At 46.0% G+C, this 19,958-nt stretch overlaps 1 protein-coding gene across 1 annotated transcript in view; it reads left to right on the forward strand.

Annotated features, from left to right (window-relative positions):
- The first annotated feature begins 5,799 nt into the window (after positions 1-5,799).
- Positions 5,800-19,958, forward strand: part of LOC142790265 (uncharacterized) — a 65,339-nt gene continuing 51,180 nt past the window's right edge. Inside the window, exons 1-3 of the mRNA XM_075885222.1 lie at positions 5,800-6,032; positions 9,840-9,955; positions 18,741-18,889. Of these exons, the coding sequence (XP_075741337.1) occupies positions 5,800-6,032; positions 9,840-9,955; positions 18,741-18,889 (498 nt within the window). The remainder of the gene's footprint in view (positions 6,033-9,839; positions 9,956-18,740; positions 18,890-19,958) is intronic.

Here is a 19,958-nt window from a genome sequence, read left to right on the forward strand (position 1 = left end):
GCGAACAAGCCAGAGCTTGAAGGAATACTATAATGAAAAAAATGTATCTCGGACGCCTCGCCGACCTACAGGACACGCACCTAATATCAGGGCTTATCGACGGCCTTTCTGCGCATATGGAGATAGCGCTTGCTGGGCTTACCTCGTCTACACCAGAGGCATGGTTTACAAGAGTCAGTCAACCATGCAGAGAGTGAAGTTACACCGCTTTCCACCAGCTCGGAGTACACAGATTAACGTAACAAGTGACAAAACAAGTCAGCGTAGCATCCACGTAATACCCCGGTACGAACACCCGCGCGTCAGTGCAAACACTGCGCGTTGGATGGCTTACCCCGACAGATGCACTGCCATAATGAATGCCCACGACGCGCAAGCATTTCTGCCCTCTCCACCTACCAGGAAACAAGGAGGGCGACCCAGAGTTCATGTAATTCAGTTTGATGCCCTCATTAACGGGTACCCTGTCAGCGCTACTCTTGATACTGGAGCTACGATTACCTGTATCAGCGAAGCAGTGTTGAAGGCATTTCACCTGCAAACAATAAGTAATTCATGCATCTCAGTTGAACAAGTCACATCATCTACCAAAACTTTGGGTCGCGTTAATCTAAAGATACAGATTCGAAAAGTGACAAGAGAAATTCAGGCTCATGTTCGACAAGGCATGAAGAGCAACTTACTTTTTGGCTTGGACAGTGCTTGCCTCTTTAACTTGTCGCTTGACCCTGACACCATGACTCTACGCCAAGGGAAAGACATCCTCCATTCTCGTACACAAAACCACCCCACGGCTAACATGGGCGCGTCTTTACAAGGTGTTGAAGTTTGCGGTGTACTACATCTAAATAAAACTCAACAATAAAACTCAACAGCATTGAAGCAGCTTATTCACAAGTACGATTACATTTTTTCCAAGTCACAGACAGACATTGGGTGAACCAGTGGCGAAATGCATCGCATTCATCTCACCAACAATGTTCCCATTCGTAGAGCTCCCTATCGATGCTTAGAAACCGACAGCATTGAAATGGACAGACAGATCGACGAGCTTCTACAGCAAGGTGTCATGCGACTATCTACTTCACCATACGCTGCGCCAGCACTTCTGGCAGAGAAAAAAGGGGAAGGGCACACGCGCTTCTGTATCGACTACCGCAAGCTGAACGAATTGACGGTGCCTGATTATCAGCCCATCCCTCGCATCGACGACGTTCTCGACTCTCTGGGGAAATCTACGTACTTTTCGACGTTAGACATAACGTCAGGGTACTGGCACGTGAAGATTCACCCTGATGACATTCCGAAAACGGCGTTTGTCACACGTACCGGGCACTGCGAGTGGCTCGTCATGCCTTTTGGTCTTCGGAATGCTCCGGCCACCTTCTAACGGGCTGTCAAATTCATTTTGGCAAAGCACCGTTTGCAGAACGTCACGGATTACGTCGATGACATTGTTGTTTACTCTGACACGTTTCCAGACCTCTGAGGTATCTGGAGGGCGTTTTGAAAGCTTTCAAAAGCAAAGGCGTCAAGCTGAAATTAAAGAAATGTCAATTCGCTCTAAGCTCCATTGAGTACCTGGGACACAAGGTTTCGCGTGGCGCCATCACTCCAAAGCAAAGTAACGTGGACGCAATCCTACGGTTTCCGACACCATCACGCCCTAAAGAGTTGCAGCGTTTTCTCGGCACTGTCAATGTTTACCATCGATACATCGACCACTTCAGTTAAATCGCTTACCCACTGACGCGCCTGCTCAGCAAAGACACCACCTGGAACTGGGATTTGGAGTGTGAACTGGCTTTCACTCAGCTCAAGAAATGCATGACAGAAGAGCTAATCCTTAACATCTACGATGCCACTAAGCCTTGTGTGCTATACTGCGATGCATCCAACAGAGGTACCAGCGCCGTCTTGAAGCAGGCTGATGATGAAGGCAGAGAACACCCAATTGCATACCATTCACGGAAGTTACTAAAACACGAAATTAATTACGCCGTCACTGAACTCAAATGTTTGGCAATTATTGACGCCATTGATAAATAGCACTGCTATCTACACGGGAAACATTTCCCTGTGATGACAGATCACACAGTGTTGCGATGGCTTAAAAGCATCAAGAATCCCCGAGACCAACTTTTCTGGTGGTCCTTGAAACTCTCGATGTACGACATGAACATCAAACACCGAAAGGGCATTGACAACATTGAAGCTGATGCACTATCTCAAAGCCCGGTAGTTCAACTCCTATCTGCTGAGCAACTGCGAGAGCATCACAACGACAAACCACCCGGAAAGCATACCATTAAGAACGGACTGAGTATAGTGACACGCAAAGGAATACGAAACGTCTATGTGCCTTTTGCCCTCCGGTCTTCTCTTCCCCAAAAAGCTCATGACGCTTTCAGTCATGTTGAAGTAAAGAAGACGTTGCGGCTTCTCTCTCCACAGTACTATTGGCCCGACATCATCACCAATGTGAGCGAGTACATACGTCCCTGCGATACTTGCCAGGGCTGCAAGAAACCGAAGACCAAACGATTTGGTCCCTTGGAGTCTTTGCCACCAGCACAACAACCATTTTGCCACCAGCAGAACAACCATTTAATCTTCTGGCCATGGACACTGTCGGAGGTTTTGGCAACTACGGCTCATCCAAAAGATTCATTCACTTAGCCGTTGATTATGCCACCCGTTATGTCTGGGCTTTTGCACACAAGAATGAGACCTGCGACGCGTACATGTCTTGCCTGAAGAGTATCTTCGCTGCTGGAAAGCAGCGGAAGTTCCTTTTCGACCACGGCACAGGATTCACTGCCGGCAAATTTAAGCAGTCCCTCAAGCACAACAATATTCATCAGCTTTTAACAAGCTCACAACGCCCGCAGTGTAATGGCCTAAACGAGCGCACTAATCAGACGATCGTTACTCGCCTTCGATGCAAGATCAACGACGAACCCCGAAAACCGTGGCCGCGTCACCTATCGGACGTTGTCGACGAGTACAATGGAAGACCTCACGAAGTCACAGGCTACCCACCCTGCTTTCTTATGTATGGCACACCATCGTATCCCTATCTTCTTTCACGCGTTACCGAAAATCAGCAGGAAGCTCGTACAAGCGCAGTCCGCTATTCAGTAGCATATCACGAGAAATACAAGATCATATATGACAAGAAGTTCCTTCCATTAAAGCTTCAAGTGGGAGACTTTGTTCTATATGGGCAGTGGGCACGTCGGCTGCTCCCCAGCAAACATGAACCCCTTCCTGTATTTCATGCAGATTGTTCTCGTCGGCTCGACTGGACTGAGCAGCGCATCTGTAGATGGAAAAACGCACGGCACCGCATCGACAGACTTAACTGGAGGCGCCTGCGCAGATGGGTTTCTTTGTTGCTTCGACGGCCACTGTTACTTCGACGGCCACATTGACCAGATCTACCCACCCCCCAGTTCGACGTCATCAGTGCGGCCGACTATAAGAGACGGACCGAGCTGCAATTTCTTCAGTGGGCACGTCGGCTGCTCCCCAGCAAACATGAACCCCTTCCTGTATTTCATGCAGATTGTTCTCGTCGGCTCGACTGGACTGAGCAGCGCATCTGTAGATGGAAAAACGCACGGCACCGCATCGACAGACTTAACTGGAGGCGCCTGCGCAGATGGGTTTCTTTGTTGCTTCGACGGCCACTGTTACTTCGACGGCCACATTGACCAGATCTACCCACCCCCCAGTTCGACGTCATCAGTGCGGCCGACTATAAGAGACGGACCGAGCTGCAATTTCTTCAGTGGGCACGTCGGCTGCTCCCCAGCAAACATGAACCCCTTCCTGTATTTCATGCAGGTTAGTAAAAATTACTCCATTGTCAAAACTAGCAACCGTTGTTTCATCCAGCTGACGTGCCCCACATGTCTGAATAAGTTGTACTTTTTTGTTCAAGATGTTGTATGCTCATTGCTGATAATGTGTGGTGATGTGGAATCGAACCCTGGGCCGAACACAGAGGAGCTTTTGCGCCAAATCCTTGATGGTCAAAAAACCATGCAAGCAAGGCTTGACACTATTGAATCCAAGGTCGAAAATTCGACAGCAGCATTTACAGAACTCACAAGCAAAATTTCCAGCCTTGAGGCAACTATCCAGACCATACAAACCAAACTGATCGACCTCGAAGACAGGAGCAGACGCAATAATCTTCTTGTGTTCGGTTTACCGGAACGTCCTGATGAAACATTCCAGTCACTAACAAATTCGGTGGTTTCTGAAATATTTGAAAACATGCTCGGTGTAAAGGTGTCAACAGTCGAAAGAATTCACCGAATAGGACAAAAGAGGCGAAACAAAAACAGACCGGTAGTGCTCCGGTTAATTGATCACCGTGAAAAAATTAATGTACTCAGAAACTGCTCTAAACTGAAGGGAAAAGATATCTCAGTTGCCGAAGACTTTTCACCAGAAACTAGGCAGACCAGGAGGTACTTATGGGAAAGCACTGCAAATATCAGGAAAAAGGGCGAGAAAGTGAAACTTGTACACGACAAAGTCATCATAAATGGAGATACATATGCTTGGGATGCTGCTGAGATGAAAAGAATTCCCGTTTTAGCAGCCAACAAAAAATCTAGGAAGAAACAGTGAACTTCTTCGGTCACTCAAAAATACTTCCGCATCATTAATCTGAACGCTCGCAGCATCGTAAACAAAGTTAGCGACTTGCAAAGTATTATAGTGGCGCATGAGCCGCATGTCGTAATAATATCTGAAACTTGGCTGCACTCAGGTATCTTAGACTTCGAGATAACACCACCAGGGTACAAAATATATAGGAAGGACCGAGATTCCCGAGGGGGCGGAGTCGCTCTGTTGTTTCAAGAGTCCATGCATGTTCAAAGATCCCCTGACATAGCAGACACCGAATGCGTCATTGCGAAAGTCTTTTTAAACGACTTCCATCTCGTAATCGCCGGTTTTTACCGCCCACCAAACTGTGACATATTTTTTGACAATTTGAATGAATTTTTGTGTACAGCTGGCACGCATTGTAAGAACATTTTGCTTGCTGGTGATTTCAACGCCCCGTCAGTTGACTGGTCAACTGATTTCCCTAATGCTCTTTGCGCAGCAGCAGAACCTTTAACCGATATCGTTCTTTTTCATGGGCTGACGCAACTAGTAAAACAACCGACTCGCGCACTTAACATATTAGATCTTTTCCTGGTAAACGACCACGTCCTCAAGCGCAATCCGAGAGTCGACATATTTGAGGGAATTTCAGATCACAGAATGGCATCTCTTACGTTAGAGTTAAACTTCCGATTAAAACCATCTAAAAGCCAACACTTAATTCCTGTGTACTCACATGCTAGCGACGTCGACATACTTGATGCTTTAGATAATGAGTTTTCCAAATTTGTATGTCTTTCGGAATCACATGACGGCTCTGTTCATAGCTTATGGTGCTTCTTTAAAAAACTTGTTCACAACTGTATCGACAATTTTGTGCCCAAAAAGCGAAAATATGTGTGTGAAACGAATCCGTGGATGACAAGAAACCTTGTGCGTCTTGGGCGAAAATTAAAAAAAGTGAGAAAGCAGCATACGGTACGACCATCAAAAGCAAACTCTGATAAGCTAACCAACCTGCGCCGACAGCTTAAAAACGGCATATTAAAAGCTAAAGATCACTATCAAAATGTATCACTGAAAAACTTTCTTGAGTCATCCCCGGATAAGTTCTGGAGATATCTATCGCCAAAGAAGACCCACGTGTCTGATATTTGTGTTGATGGTATCATGTTGACTGACAAACTCAGAATTGCAAATGCACTGAACGAGTACTTCTGCTCCGCGTTCACGAGTGATGATGGCAAGATACCACGCATATCTGTTCTAGACGCTACTCCGCCCATAAGCTCCCTCGACATAAACGAAGCGGGAGTACTGTCCTTGCTTCTTGGCATTGACGTGAAAAAATCGCCAGGCGTCGATGAAATACCTAATGCTTTCCTCCGGAGATATGCGGAATGGTGCGCCAAATATCTGTGCATTATTTTCAACAAATCACTTTCACGTGCAGAAATACCACACGACTGGAAGCATGCAAAGATTATTCCCATCCCTAAATCAGAAGACCGCTCACTGCTGTCCTCCTACCGCCCTATCTCTCTTCTTTGTACCTCATCGAAACTAATGGAGCACATTATATTTAAGCACATTTCAGTCTTCATTGAAAATAATGGCCTCTGCGACACACGTCAACACGGCTTCCGTCGCGGAATGTCAACCGTAACGCAACTACTGGAAACCGTACATGAAATTGCGGCAACACTGGACAGCCAAGGTCAAATTGACATAATATTTTTGGATTTTGAAAAGGCCTTTGACCGTGTATCCCATCAAAAGTTGCTATTAAAACTAAAACCCATTCTCAAAAACGACCAGCTACTTCAATGGACAGAGGCGTATCTGACAAACAGGCGGCAAACAGTCGTTGTCGACGACGCAAAGTCGGACTCATCTGATGTGCGGTCTGGAATACCACAGGGATCAGTCTTGGGTCCCCTGTTTTTTCTACTGTTCATTAATGACATAGTGCAACACATACCAGTTAAAATTCGGTTGTTTGCAGACGACTGCATACTCTACAATGAAATCCACAGCGAGGCAGATCAGGCTATCCTAAATTCATCTTTATCAGTTATAGCTACTTGGTGTTTAGAATGGCAAATGAGCATTAACCTCAGAAAAACAGTATCGATGACCATAACACGCAAACAGAAGTCATTACCTTTTGTGTACAGCATTAATGGCCATAACTTATCGTCTGTCACGCAATATAAATACCTCGGTTTAGTGATCACGTCGGACCTTAGGTGGAGTAGCCATGTAGCTCACATTAAAAATAAGGCCATGAAGAAACTTGGATACCTGAGAAGAACCTTGGCTAAATCTACGAGCAATATAAAATTGTTGGCCTACAAGACATTCATAAGACCATTACTAGAATACGCTACTCCTGTCTGGGGCCCTTACACCCAATCAAACGTAAGCGAAATCGAAAACATACAGCGGAAAGCAGTCAGATTTATCTTTAATTCTTACCGTCGTCATACATCCGTCAGTGCTCTTTTACAGGACGCGAACCTCGAAACTCTAGAGGTACGACGCTATCGAGACAGGCTCAAGATGTTATACCTGATTTATCGACAACATGTCAAAATAGATAGGGAATTGTATATTAAACCGTGTAGTAGGCGCCCAACCCGTTCATCTCATTCGTTCAAACTAATCGAATACTCGTGCCGAACCAACATGTTCAAAAAATCGTTCTTCCCTCGTACAATCCATGAATGGAACGCATTGCCTGAAAATGTATTACAGAGCCCAACCATGTCGTCGTTTATGCACGCTCTCGCTCATCTATGACCGAGATGTTTCCTGTGGCGTCTGTCGCTTTCCAGATGGCGTGCGACATTGAAACAAAAATCATTACACCCTTCTTATCGTTGTCGAGCAGACTACTGCGTGAACATGCGCTCTTTTGCACATTCTTCTCTTTTTTTCCCCTTGTAGTTATTTTATTTGTCCTAAACTGAAACATTTTTTCACCCTGTGGTCCATGTATTTTCTTACCAGTATTTTCAACTGTATTATCGTGTGTGTTTTACTGGAACCTGTTGTTTCTTGTTTCACATACTGAAAAGATTGTTCAACACTGTTTTTAGTTTTATTCCACAGATTTGTTTGGAACCGTTCTCACAGATTGTTCATCATTTTCTTTTGTGTACAATCCACTCCTGCCTATGGCTTGTAAAGCAAGTTGGCAGTATTAAAATAAATAAAAATAAATAAAATAAAATATGAAACACCCTGGCACCCGAACCACGGCAAACTCAGCGCAATCATGGAAGGACCCTATACAATCATACGCAAGATTTCGGCAGTTAACTACGAGATCGACCACAGCGTGGCTCCACTCGGTCGCCAGACTGACATCGTTCATGTCGGGAGACTTAAACGATATCATCCGCCCCTGCATCTACGTCTCTCTCGGGGGAGGGGGGAAGCGTGTGACGAACCACACGAGAACGGTGTGGTGGAATGGTAGAGAAGGAGGAAGACGAAGACAAATAAATGGTTCATCTTACAGCCATCACGTCTCCTGCGTCACATATATATTTACGTTTCATGGTCTTGCTGCTAGTGCGGTGGTTTTGTTCACATGAAATATTGCAAAACTGGTATGACACGATAAGAGTGCATGGCGAACAAAAGTGACTGTTCCTAATGCGAAAATTATGAGATGCATGTAAGTCATGATTCAGGACTACGCTCATGATGCGCTCGTGGTCGTTTTGCTAGCTTCACATAAACCAAATTTGGTATTACGAGACGTGAACGGATGATGAAGGTATATGACTCGTGCAAACATGATAATGATGAAATCCGTTTCATGTAAGAACATGACTACATGCTACGCTCAGAGCACGCTCTCGGTCGTTTCGCTGGCTTCACATATAGCAAATTTGGTATTCCGTGACTGAATAGAAACGAAGATAAATGGCTCGTTCAAACATGATGGCTGCGACATTGAAATTATGTAGGACATAATTTACATCCGCCTCGTAATGTTGTGCTGATTTTAAAATGCCATATCAACCTTCCTCATCAGTACTTAGCATGTCAATCGCCACTGTGCGTGAGATTTGGCAATTTTTTCCTTTCCATTCCTCCCTCCTTTTCACTCCTCGTGTGCATCACTACTGAGCTACCCTACCTGATAAAGACAGTTGGATGCACACTCTTCGTTAACTAGGTACAAGTACAAACCTTCCCCTTTTTAGAGGACAAAGCGCGGTCACAGATTTTCTGGCTCACAGCGAGCAGACAGCAATACACTTTTTCGTCTTTAGGTAATGAAATGTTTTGTGAGGGACACAAGTTGACATTGTTATGCAACCTATGTAAATTAAATGTAAGGAACGCGTAACAGTTCTGAACACCCGAGAAAAAACGCACCTGTGTACAACTGAATTCTTATATTTGGCTTCAACCATGACTGAATGAAGGAAAACTGAGAGGCAAAGGACAAACCAAAAGCATCTTAGCTGGGTTAAAGGAAAAGCAAGGTGAGAGGAGGAAAAGAAAGAAGAGAGTCAACGTCCCCGTACCACGATATGAGGGACGCCGCAAAGGAGAGGGCACTCACTCGCTGGATTTCGTGCGGACCGATTGTGCCCCCGTGATCTCCGACGACAGCGCAGCTCGGGCAGAGCAGCTCTCCCTCCGCCATCTCCGGACGCAGTGAAGCTCTCGCTGAGCGGTACCCCGTGCTCGCACTCCTGCGACTGTGTCCATCTTTGCTATCTTCTCCTTATTTTTGTATGTGTGTCTCTATGTCCTTCTTCCTACCTTTTTCTCTATCTCTTCTTACCCTCGTCCCTCGTGAGCAACTGTTGAGGCGTTGGATGCAGAAAATTACGGGGATCACATTTATCTTCTTTTCTCTCTTTTAAGAATCACTTAAGAAAAAAATTCAACATCTGTTGTTTTTAACCTGCACTGACATCACACGGTACCCGGGTCCCTGCCACTTCACCTGCGCCGACAAAGGAAATGAGCAATGACTGCACTGATGCGCTGCACTACTGTACTAACATGGCCTGACTCTGATTCATGCATTGGCGTCAACTCTTCTCCCTGTAAAAGGGTTTGGAGATAAGCGTGTTGGTACGATTTCATTGCAGGAGTGATCTCGAATAAACAAGAGTTTGTGCATCATCTAGCGAGGAATGATCCATTGCGCTGCCTTAAAAGCGGCTCTCTCCTCTCAGGTGGAAGGCCGCATACACCTATGTGCTGCACACCGTCTGCTATTCCATGGACTTCGATTTGGCGGCAGACCTCCGAGAAACAGCATTCGCCGAATGCCCTGAGCCATGGAAATATAGTGAGTGGCACTTTACACATGTCTTCTGAACGCTATATTCTTTATTATTATTATATTGGAAAGATTAATGGGCTTGCGTTGGCTGCCCCTCACAAAGAAAACGGAACGGAAAAGTGGAAAGAGAGAGAAATCGGGAAATGCCATGGTTACCCAGGTGTAAGACCAGTCATCCAAAATACAGTGCATTCCTAAAGCGCATGAGTTACAAGTACTTACAAATACACATGACGCGTAACAATGACACGCGAATACACATGACGATCATAGCCTTATACAGTTTTCTACCCACGAAAACGGTTTTTCATGCTAATCACTTTCCATTTGCGTTCTGGAATGACATACTCTTTGAGCGTGCAGCTGCCATTCAGCACAGCCAAAATTTGACGGTCATTCTTAGTTCTCAGTACATGCACACGGTGTGATGATTCACGTTATTACATGATGTCAGAAAGACTCCGACAGAGCGAAAATCAGCTTTGCAATTAGTAGCGTGGGGAGAGCTCACACAGTACGAGTAGGACATAAACTTCGGGAGTGTAATGCTCTGCGCCAGCTTACTTAAGTATCTAGCCGCGTAAATCCTATATGAAGTACGGAAACAAGGTTTTTTTGTACGTGTTCATATCTGGCTGGTTCATCGGTGAGGTCGTCGCTAGAGATACCGCAATGGCTTGGTATCCACTGGAACACAACGTTGTGTCCTTGTTCGGTCCCATAGTGCAGCATTTCTATGATTTCGCACACCAGTTGTTTGTACGACCCGCGACGAAGTGCCGATGGAAGACATTGTAGAGCCGCCTTGGAGTCGCAGAATACTGCCCAATAAAATTGTGTATATTGGTACAATGTGCTACACACACAGACACCCACGTGGAACGAAATATTTTGTCACTCGGAAATATGTGGGTGACAGCAAATGTAAAAACATAGACGACAGATTCGGCTTCAATCATGTTTTTTTTTTGTTATTCGCTACACCCAATGGCAAATGTCAGTTCAGCACCACAAAACTTTCATTTGATCGCAAGCCATTCATCAAACGCAGCAACATTCTTGGTCGAGAAATCCTGGCTCCCAAGCGTCGGGGTCCGATTGGCTTATTTCATACCCGTTCAGTTGCTGTACCAGTGGTTTGCACTCACCTGCACTTCTGGTCACCCATTACTATGCTCTGTTAGTAACTAAAGTGAATAAACTTAGATTGATGAACTGTACTCCAGGCAGTCTAATGACGTTAATTTCAACACCATGAATATATGAATAGAGAAGGAAATTAATCTAAGATTCATCTAGCTGATTCTAAACAGATTCCTCTATGGTTGAAACAACAGCTATACAGTTGCCTTGTTTCATTCTAAGTTTTGCTATGGAGCTCTGGTGTGGGGAACAACTACGAAAACTAACTATAACAAGCTTGTACTTTTACACAAAAGAGTTCTCCACCTGTACTCCAATAACAAAGGAAATTACGCAAACTTGAGGACAGAACCTCTATTTGAAAAATATAATATGTTTCGTGCTGATCAAGTCCTCTACAATAAAATGGTAAAAATCACATACAGCAAAAAATTGTACGAGCACAACAAAGAAACTGGACAACACAGTTATCCCATCCGCCAAAGCTTACGCCGTCCACAGCGAACCCGAGCAAATTGTTCTAATATTTACCGATCAAACAACTTACATATTGAACATATTGAACATTTGGTTCATTTTTATTGTATGGAAAATTACTTTAGGGTGCAAGTTAAAAAGTGCTAATGCAGGGGAGCATACGGTTTGATGGATCATAAAAAATACTGATGTAAGCGTCCATCTTGCTAAGAAGCGCCGCCACTATTACAAAGAACACACAACACAAGCGCTTAACTTCAACAAAGCACTCAGCACTCAGCAAGGCAGAGAGCAACTACAGCGCCACAAAAAAGAAGTGTTTTGCCATTTTGTGGGCGCTTGGCAAGTTTTGCCCACATATATGGCCGTTCTTTAGATCTCGTGACCGACCACCATGCGCTGTGCTGGCTTTCAGCGTTTAAAACCGAACTTGCCACCTCACTCGCTGGGCGTTGAAAATACAAGATCATGGCATACGCGCGGTTTATTGTTCAGGGCGGAAGCATGCTGATGACGACACTCTTTCCGGTTCCCCTCTTTCTAAAAACGTCCCAGCTAACTCCGCTTATGAGCCCACATTGTAATCTCTTGTCTTTGACACCATTGCTATCGAAGAACGCAATGACCCGCGGCCTTCGTCTCTTCTCAATCATCTCTCCGGCACTTCTGAAGTCCCAAAGACGCGAATGTGTCGGCACCAAGTTCCACACTTCTCGATCCGTGACACGGTTCTCTATCGTCACAACAATGCACTACAGGGACGCAAGTGACTGGTCGTCGTACCGCGAGCCTTGGGGTCGGGGATCTGTTCCTCTTTGCACGCTGACCCACAATATGGCCACGCTGGAGTCATCAAGACCTAGCAAAGGCTTCGATACCGTTACTACTGGCATGACATTCCTACCTTCGGTCGTAACTTCATCCGCTCTTGTGCTAAACGTCCGCGCCGAAGATCACCACCACATGTCTCCGCCGGTGAACTAAGGCCTTTGCCTCACCCTTCCGGACCCTTAGTTAAACTGATGGGTTTAAGTAAACGATAACTAGTCCCCTGAAGAATGGAGGACCCCCCTACCCTCGACACTATTTCTTGAGGGAATCGCGTTGATGTGGTACGAGAACCATGAGGAGAATTTAACTACGTGGGCGAACTTCGTGGATGAAATCAAGAAGTGTTTTGGAGATTCGACCATGATAAAGAAGCGTGATGAGCAGACCCTGAGCCAACGTGCTCAAGTCCCTAGGGAGACATGTACGATGTATATTGAAGAAGTTGTCAAGCTTTGCAAAAGTGTGGTCCCACTAATTACTGATGAGGATGAGGTCGGGCATCGCCATAAGGGCAATCCGGAGGATATCTATCACTACCTTAGCGGAAAGTATGACTTGCACTCGGCCAATGACATCATCTGACATTGCCGAACATTTGAGGCCCTTAAAGCTCGGCGTATTTCAGCAAAGTATGGTAGACTCCCCAACGTCACAACGGTCGCCAGCACCGACGTGATCCCTCCACCCAGCGATCTGGTGTCAAGAATACGAGCAATAGTGCGCGAAGAACTTGATCGGCGGGGCGCTGCTGCGCCGTCGATAGCACATGGCCACGGTTCTTATACGCCACGCGGCCCCCCGCCTGCGTCCATCAACGTTGCGAGCTTCGTCGACTCAAGGACGCCGGTACAGCCGCGTCGCCATGCCTATATGTCTGATCCACGAAACGACTCCGTGCAAAGGCCACTCCCCGATAGGGCAGCCTGGCAAGACTATCCCGCTGACCATGTTCAGCAGCGAGTGGGGCGTGAAGCACATGTGTGCTTTTACTGCGACGATCGTGGACATTCGCCCGTTTCTGCTCAGAGCGGCGTTGGTCACCTCTGCCGCAGTATCAACGACTCCCGGCATCCTCACGGTGCACAGGTACTCGGAGACACTATCGCTGGCCACCGAACGGATACTACCGAACCGACTTCCAACAGACCTTCCGCAGCGATTCACCGGCTTATGTGCGGAGTATGACGCCACTAGCCTCCTCCCGCCAGCATCGGTAACCATCACCAAGTTGTCGGCGTCTCACTTCTCTTCCTCCGCCGGGAAACTAGACGCAGCGGCCGATGTGAGGTCACCGGACATTTTTCACAGCGTACAAATATACCTGCACCAGTTTCCATGCTACAAAATAGGGTCAGTGTTCTTCTATATCGTGTCCTCCCGTCCGTGTCAGTCGACACAAGAGCAACTGTTTCCGTCAAGAGGAGCAATTTTAAGACTAGTCTTGGCAAGAAAGTGATGTTCTCTTGGGGAAGCCAGACAACGTTTCGTGCAGTGAGTGGAGAACCGTTGCACCCTGTGGGAGTTTGTACTGCAACTGTTACTATCGGTGTTAAATTGTTTAAGGCAGCTTTTGCAGTTCTGAATTCTACTCATGACGGTAACCTGGGAATAGATTTTTTGAAAGAATGTGGAGCCACTGTGTTTTGCAACGCTGGTGAAGTTTTACTATCTGGTTTTTGTGAAGAGTCCACGCGCTGCCAACACACTATCGCAGTCGTTGATGATACAGTTTTGCCGACCCAGTCGATAGTTCAAGTGCCTGTTGATGTTGGCGGTATCACAGCAGATAACGTTGACGTTATATTTCACCCAATCCAGCTGAGCTGTGCGAAAAAGGATGTGGTTGTACCGCATTGCGTGATTTCTGCAAGTACTGGAAAAGCCTTGGTATGGGTGGTCAACTCCTCTTTCGAGCCGATTTTACTGCCTGGTGGAATGAGGCTTGCCGTGTTTGAATTCGACATCAGGAGCAACGTTAACATTGGAGTCGTTAGCAACGAAAGGAAAAAAAGAAAATGCGTCTGATGTGGCTTGTCCTAATGATGACATATTCATGGATATGGTGAATAAGTCACTATCGCCAGAGAAGAGACAAGCAATAGTTCAGATCCTCTCCTACCATGCATCCGTTTTTGATTTCGCACTAAATAGCCACTGAATTTCTGCACCACCTTCACGCATTCGTCAAGCGACTGATACTGGTTCCGCCCATCCTATTCGTCAGAGACCATACAGAGTATCTCCGTCAGAGCGTAAACTTATTGCCCCGCCGCGGTGGTCTAGTGGCTAAGGTACTCGGCTGCTGACCCGCAGGTCGCGGGTTCAAATCCCGGCTGCGGCGGCTGCATTTCCGATGGAGGCGGAAATGTTGTAGGCCCGTGTGCTCAGATTTGGGTGCACGTTAAAGAACCCCAGGTGGTCGAAATTTCCGGAGCCCTCCACTACGGCGTCTCTCATAATCATATGGTGGTTTTGGGACGTTAAACCCCACAAATCAATCAGCGTAAACTTATTGCTGAGCAGGTGAGAAAAATGCTCTCTAAGAAAGTTATACAAGAGTCGTCTAGCCCCTGGACAGCACCACTTATACTTGTAAAAAAGAAAGATGGGTCTTGGAGATTTTGTGTAGATTACCGGCGACTCAACTCAGTTACAAAAAAAAGACGTATATCCACTTACCCGCATCGGCGACGTTATCGATTGTTTGCACCCTGCTTCGTACTTTTCTTCCGTAGACTTAAGATCTGGATATTGGCTGATCCCCATGCACTGTGCTGATAAAGAAAAAACGGCTTTTATAACTCCAGATGGCTTATTTGAATTTAACGTCATGCAATTTGGTCTATGTAACGCTCCAGCCACGCTTGAGCGCTTTATTGACACAGTTATCCGTGACTTAAAAATGGGAAGTATGTCTTTGCTATCTTGATGACGTGATCTTTGGCCGCACGTTTGAAGAACACAACCATCGACTTCATGTCGTTCTCACGTACTTTGAGAAAGCAGTACTTATCTTGAATACCGAAAAGTGCCATTTTGGTGATTGTGAAACTCTAGTTCTTGGCCATCTTGTAGACAAACATGGCGTTCGGCCTGATCCCCACAAATCACCGTGGTCAGCACTTTCCCTTAACCACGCTCGATACGAAAACTCCGAAGTTACCTGGGCCCGGGTTCGTATTTCCGGCGTTTTGTTCCTAGCTTCGCCGATGTTGCTGAGCCTCTTACTCATCTGCTAAACAAAGACGTACCCTTCAAGTGGATGAAAGAGTGCGAGTCATCGTTTTCTCAGCTGAAGCTTCTACTCACTTCTGGGCCTATTATTCGTCATTTCGACGCATCAGCCCCAACTGAGGTGCACAGTGACGCCAGCGGAATTGGTATCGGCGCAGTATTAGTTCAGCGTCACGGCGCCGCCGAACATGTCATTGCCTACGCGAGCCGTTGTTTGAGTAAAGCTGAGCGCAATTACTGTTACAGAGCAAGAATGTCTGGCATCTGTCTTCGCCGTGCACAAGTTTCGCCCATACATCTATGGCCGCTGATTCTCCTTCGTCACAGACCACCACTTACTTTGTTGGCTCACTGGTCTACGAGATCCAACCGGTCGTGTTGCACGATGGGCGCTCCGTTTGCAAGAATATGACTTTGATGTTTGCTTCAAGAGTGGCCGCTGTCACGCGGACGCTGACTGTTTATCGCAACTTCCCCTTCCCACGACTGAATGCGATGCCGACAATTTAGACGACTGTCTGGCCGCTCTTGACTCACGGTTTCCAGATTTGGAAGCGTTCCGTACAGAACAACGTCAAGACCGTAGTCTGGCTTCTTTTTTCTCATCTGCCGTCGGTAAGCCGCATCAGAGCCCATTCGTCTCATGCAGGATGACATTCTTTACAAGCCAAATTTTGCTGCAAAGGGGGCCCGCCTACTTTTCGTTGTCCCCAAATCCTTGCGACCAAAAGTGCTGCAAGTTATGCACGACGATCCAACATCTGGGCTAATGGGGTTCGCCAAGACCTGTCACCGCACACTGAAACGTTTCTACTGGCCCCGCATGCGTCAGGCTACAGCTAAATACGTGACCAGCTGTGAGCATTGTCCGCTCTACAAGAGTTCAACCAGCGCGCCGCCAGGATTTCTCCATCCCATACAATCTCCATGTTTCCCTTCGAGCTCGTCAGTATTGACTTGATGGGCCCTTTCCCACGATCTATCACAACAAACCGCTGGATCATGTCTGTGTAACCACCTCACTTGGTATGCTGAAACCGCAGCGATCTCTGCCGCAACAGCCGATCACGTTTGTGACTTCCTGCTGTGCTACATCATCCTCCGGCATGGGCCCCCTCGTGCCATCATCAGTGCCCGAGGCCGGCAGTTTGTAGCCGACGTCGTGAAAGAGTTGATTCACCGGTCTGCTTCCCCGTTTTGTCACGCCACTTCATACCATCCATAGACGAACGGTTCGGCTGAGCGTGTCAACAGGAGGCTGCTGATCAACATGCTCGCTATGTACGTTGATTCCAAGCATAAAAACTGGGACGCAGTTTTACCGTTTATGACCTACACCTACGACACTGCGCTACAAGAGACCACCAGATTTAGCCCATTTTACCTTCTCTACATTCGTGAGCCACGTACTACCTTCGATACATTTCTCCCGTTTTCAGAGCAAGAAAGCCCATTCCTTGCAGAGACAGTCTGTCGCGCAAAAGAGGCACGGCGCGTCGCGCGTCTCCGGACTTTCGCAGCACAAGACCGTTCAAAGGCTCACTACAATAAGCGACATCAACATGTGCCGTACAACAAAGGTAATATTGTGTGGCTGTGGACCCCATGCCGCAAGAGTGGCTTATATCAAAAGTTTCTGGCCTGCAATACAGGTCCCTTCGTCGTTTTGTTGCGCCTTAGCGACGTTACGTACGCGATGTCATGCCTCACATCTTCCGGCCATCGGTCCAGGAAAACTGACGTCGTACATGTCGCCCGGTTGAAGCCATACCACACGCGACACTGACTAACTCGCCCAGTGGGCATCATCTGCAACGGGGGAAATGATACAGGACTTTCGTTGAAGTGGGGTAGAGAAAATAGAAGTAAATGTGTTCTGTGTCAGGCCCGACTTCTGCAATCATACATCATCCCGCCTGTACAATAAACATCTCTCACCCGTAACAATATATATATATATATATATATATATATATATATATATATATATATATATATATATATATATATATATATATACATATATATATACATATATATATATACATATATATATATATACATACATATATATACATATATATACATACATACATATATATACATACATACATATATATACATATATATATATACATACATACATATATATACATATATATACATATATATACATATATATATATATATATATATATATATATATATATATATATATATATATATATATATATATTGTGGGAATGGTTCGTTGCTTCGGATCACAGCCGAAGCAGTATAAATCTAGTTCAGGGGGGACACGGTAGCTGGTCAAACATCAGCGCCGAACGACTGCAGACGAATACCCCAGTCAGTGCTGCTTCGCGGCGCTAAAAGCAACTCTTTTCATGTTCAAACGCACCCGCTGGTCAGTGAGGGAAAGTGGCATGTTTTCAACAGAGTGACACCGGATCGCAAAAATGGCGGTCCATGGCGAACATTTCTTTTTTTATAGTTTGTTCAGATTCTTACAAGAATTAATAGGCAATTTTGTAGGGGTGGGCAAAAAAGAATACAGTATGAGGTGTATACAATACCAGGAGTAAACACAACAAGATCAATAATACGTTTAGGATTACACATGACGTTACACATGTACATACATTCATATAATGTACTAGATATAATGTCAGTAGTAATATGACGAGACCTGAGGACGGCAGAACGGGTCACGTAACAAACAAGGGTCTCAGATATCTTTGATGACATCAAACGAAAAAAATGAATCTGTGATGGCCATCCATGAAATGCGTAGAAAAAATAACCAGCGCGCAATATAATGAATGAGAAACGCAGTCGAGGAAGGCTTCGGTGTAGTGACGTAATTGAGAACAGGTAAACTGAAAGCAACTCGCTCAGGAGGGGTAAACCGGCCTCGAGAGGTTTCAGTCGTGCCCTGGACACACCGGCTGATGATGATGATTATGATGATGATGATGATTATGATATAGTAGTTTATAATTGTAACTCAATAGCAATTTGCCTTTCCACTCTGTTTACGAGAAGTGTAGATTCGACGCTGTTCGGCAGTGTCAGAAATATCCGCGCCACTTTATCTACATTTCAGCCTTGACGATGACAGTAAACGCGGGTCGCGATCCTATGGGCAACCAAGTAATCATGGCCACGGTGCACGACTCCGGCAGCTTCTCAGGAGGTCTGCCACGCACCATCACGATGACAGCCACTCACAGATACGTCATCTCTGCCAAGCAGGTGAACAGCCACAGGTCTTTTCTGTGACCCTAAGTGATCACACAAGAGGTTTGCATGAGTCATAGAGTTTCCTAAAAGGACTCTCCCACTGCGACAGTTCAGCGAGCAAGGAAATGATGAGTAGTACACGGTTTTGCATAGGTTTCCTACTTGCGGGTGGCGAACCACACTTGTGACTTCTTTTATTAATGTGTTTTGATTTCGTTTCGAAAGAATGAATGAACCCTTGTGAACTTCGTGACCTGATTCGAAATGGTAAGCCTAAAAAAATAAGGTAGTGAAGGGCAACCACTGAACATTTGCTGATTGTTTTTTCGTGAAAAAACAGCTAAAAGCCATACGAACACGCACACAGCCAGAAGTACGAGGGTTGGACAAATCAGTGTACTACCCAAAACCCATCACTCCCATGCTCACTGAAGGGCCGTGCGTTGCAGCTCCCATAGACACTAGCGCCAGAGTTCCCTCTATATCGTATATTTAGAAAATTTTATGGCGTGGGCATCTAAGACAGGCTTGCCGACATTTCAGTAGGTAGCTTTTATGTCTTCTTATTGAAACGAAGATATCTGACAACGATATACATGTATATTTTTTTCAAGAACGTGCTTAGTAATTTTGGCTTTGAGCGGCTTAGCTATTGATGTCACGTCCTGTGGTGTCGTACTGTGACTAGGATAGAAGAAGTGTCCAACACGCAAATACTTTGGAAGAGTGAGGGGCCTTTTGCGGTGAGCTCCCGCACCGTGGCGCTGCAGTGCCGAACTCATTAAGGCTCCTGTATTCCTCAGGACTCATGGGCTTTCTCCATGCTGAAAGCCGCGTCCAAGCAAAGGGCGTCTGCTACACGCCCGATATTTCGGCCGCTATTAGCCAACGCTGCGCTGCTATAGGCAAGATGTAATATTGCGTCACTTCAACACTATACTGTTGCGGCTCACAACACAGAAAACACGTTTTGTATAGTTCTGAAGCGGGAATCTTGTATATTTTCTTACAGCTGTTTTGCAGAGGCAATTATCAGTACTTGCGCGCCCGTTTTAAGACAAATTCTGCGCACACCCGTTTT

This window comes from Rhipicephalus microplus, unplaced genomic scaffold, assembly GCF_043290135.1.
Source record: "Rhipicephalus microplus isolate Deutch F79 unplaced genomic scaffold, USDA_Rmic scaffold_90, whole genome shotgun sequence".
NCBI lineage: Eukaryota > Metazoa > Arthropoda > Arachnida > Ixodida > Ixodidae > Rhipicephalus > Rhipicephalus microplus.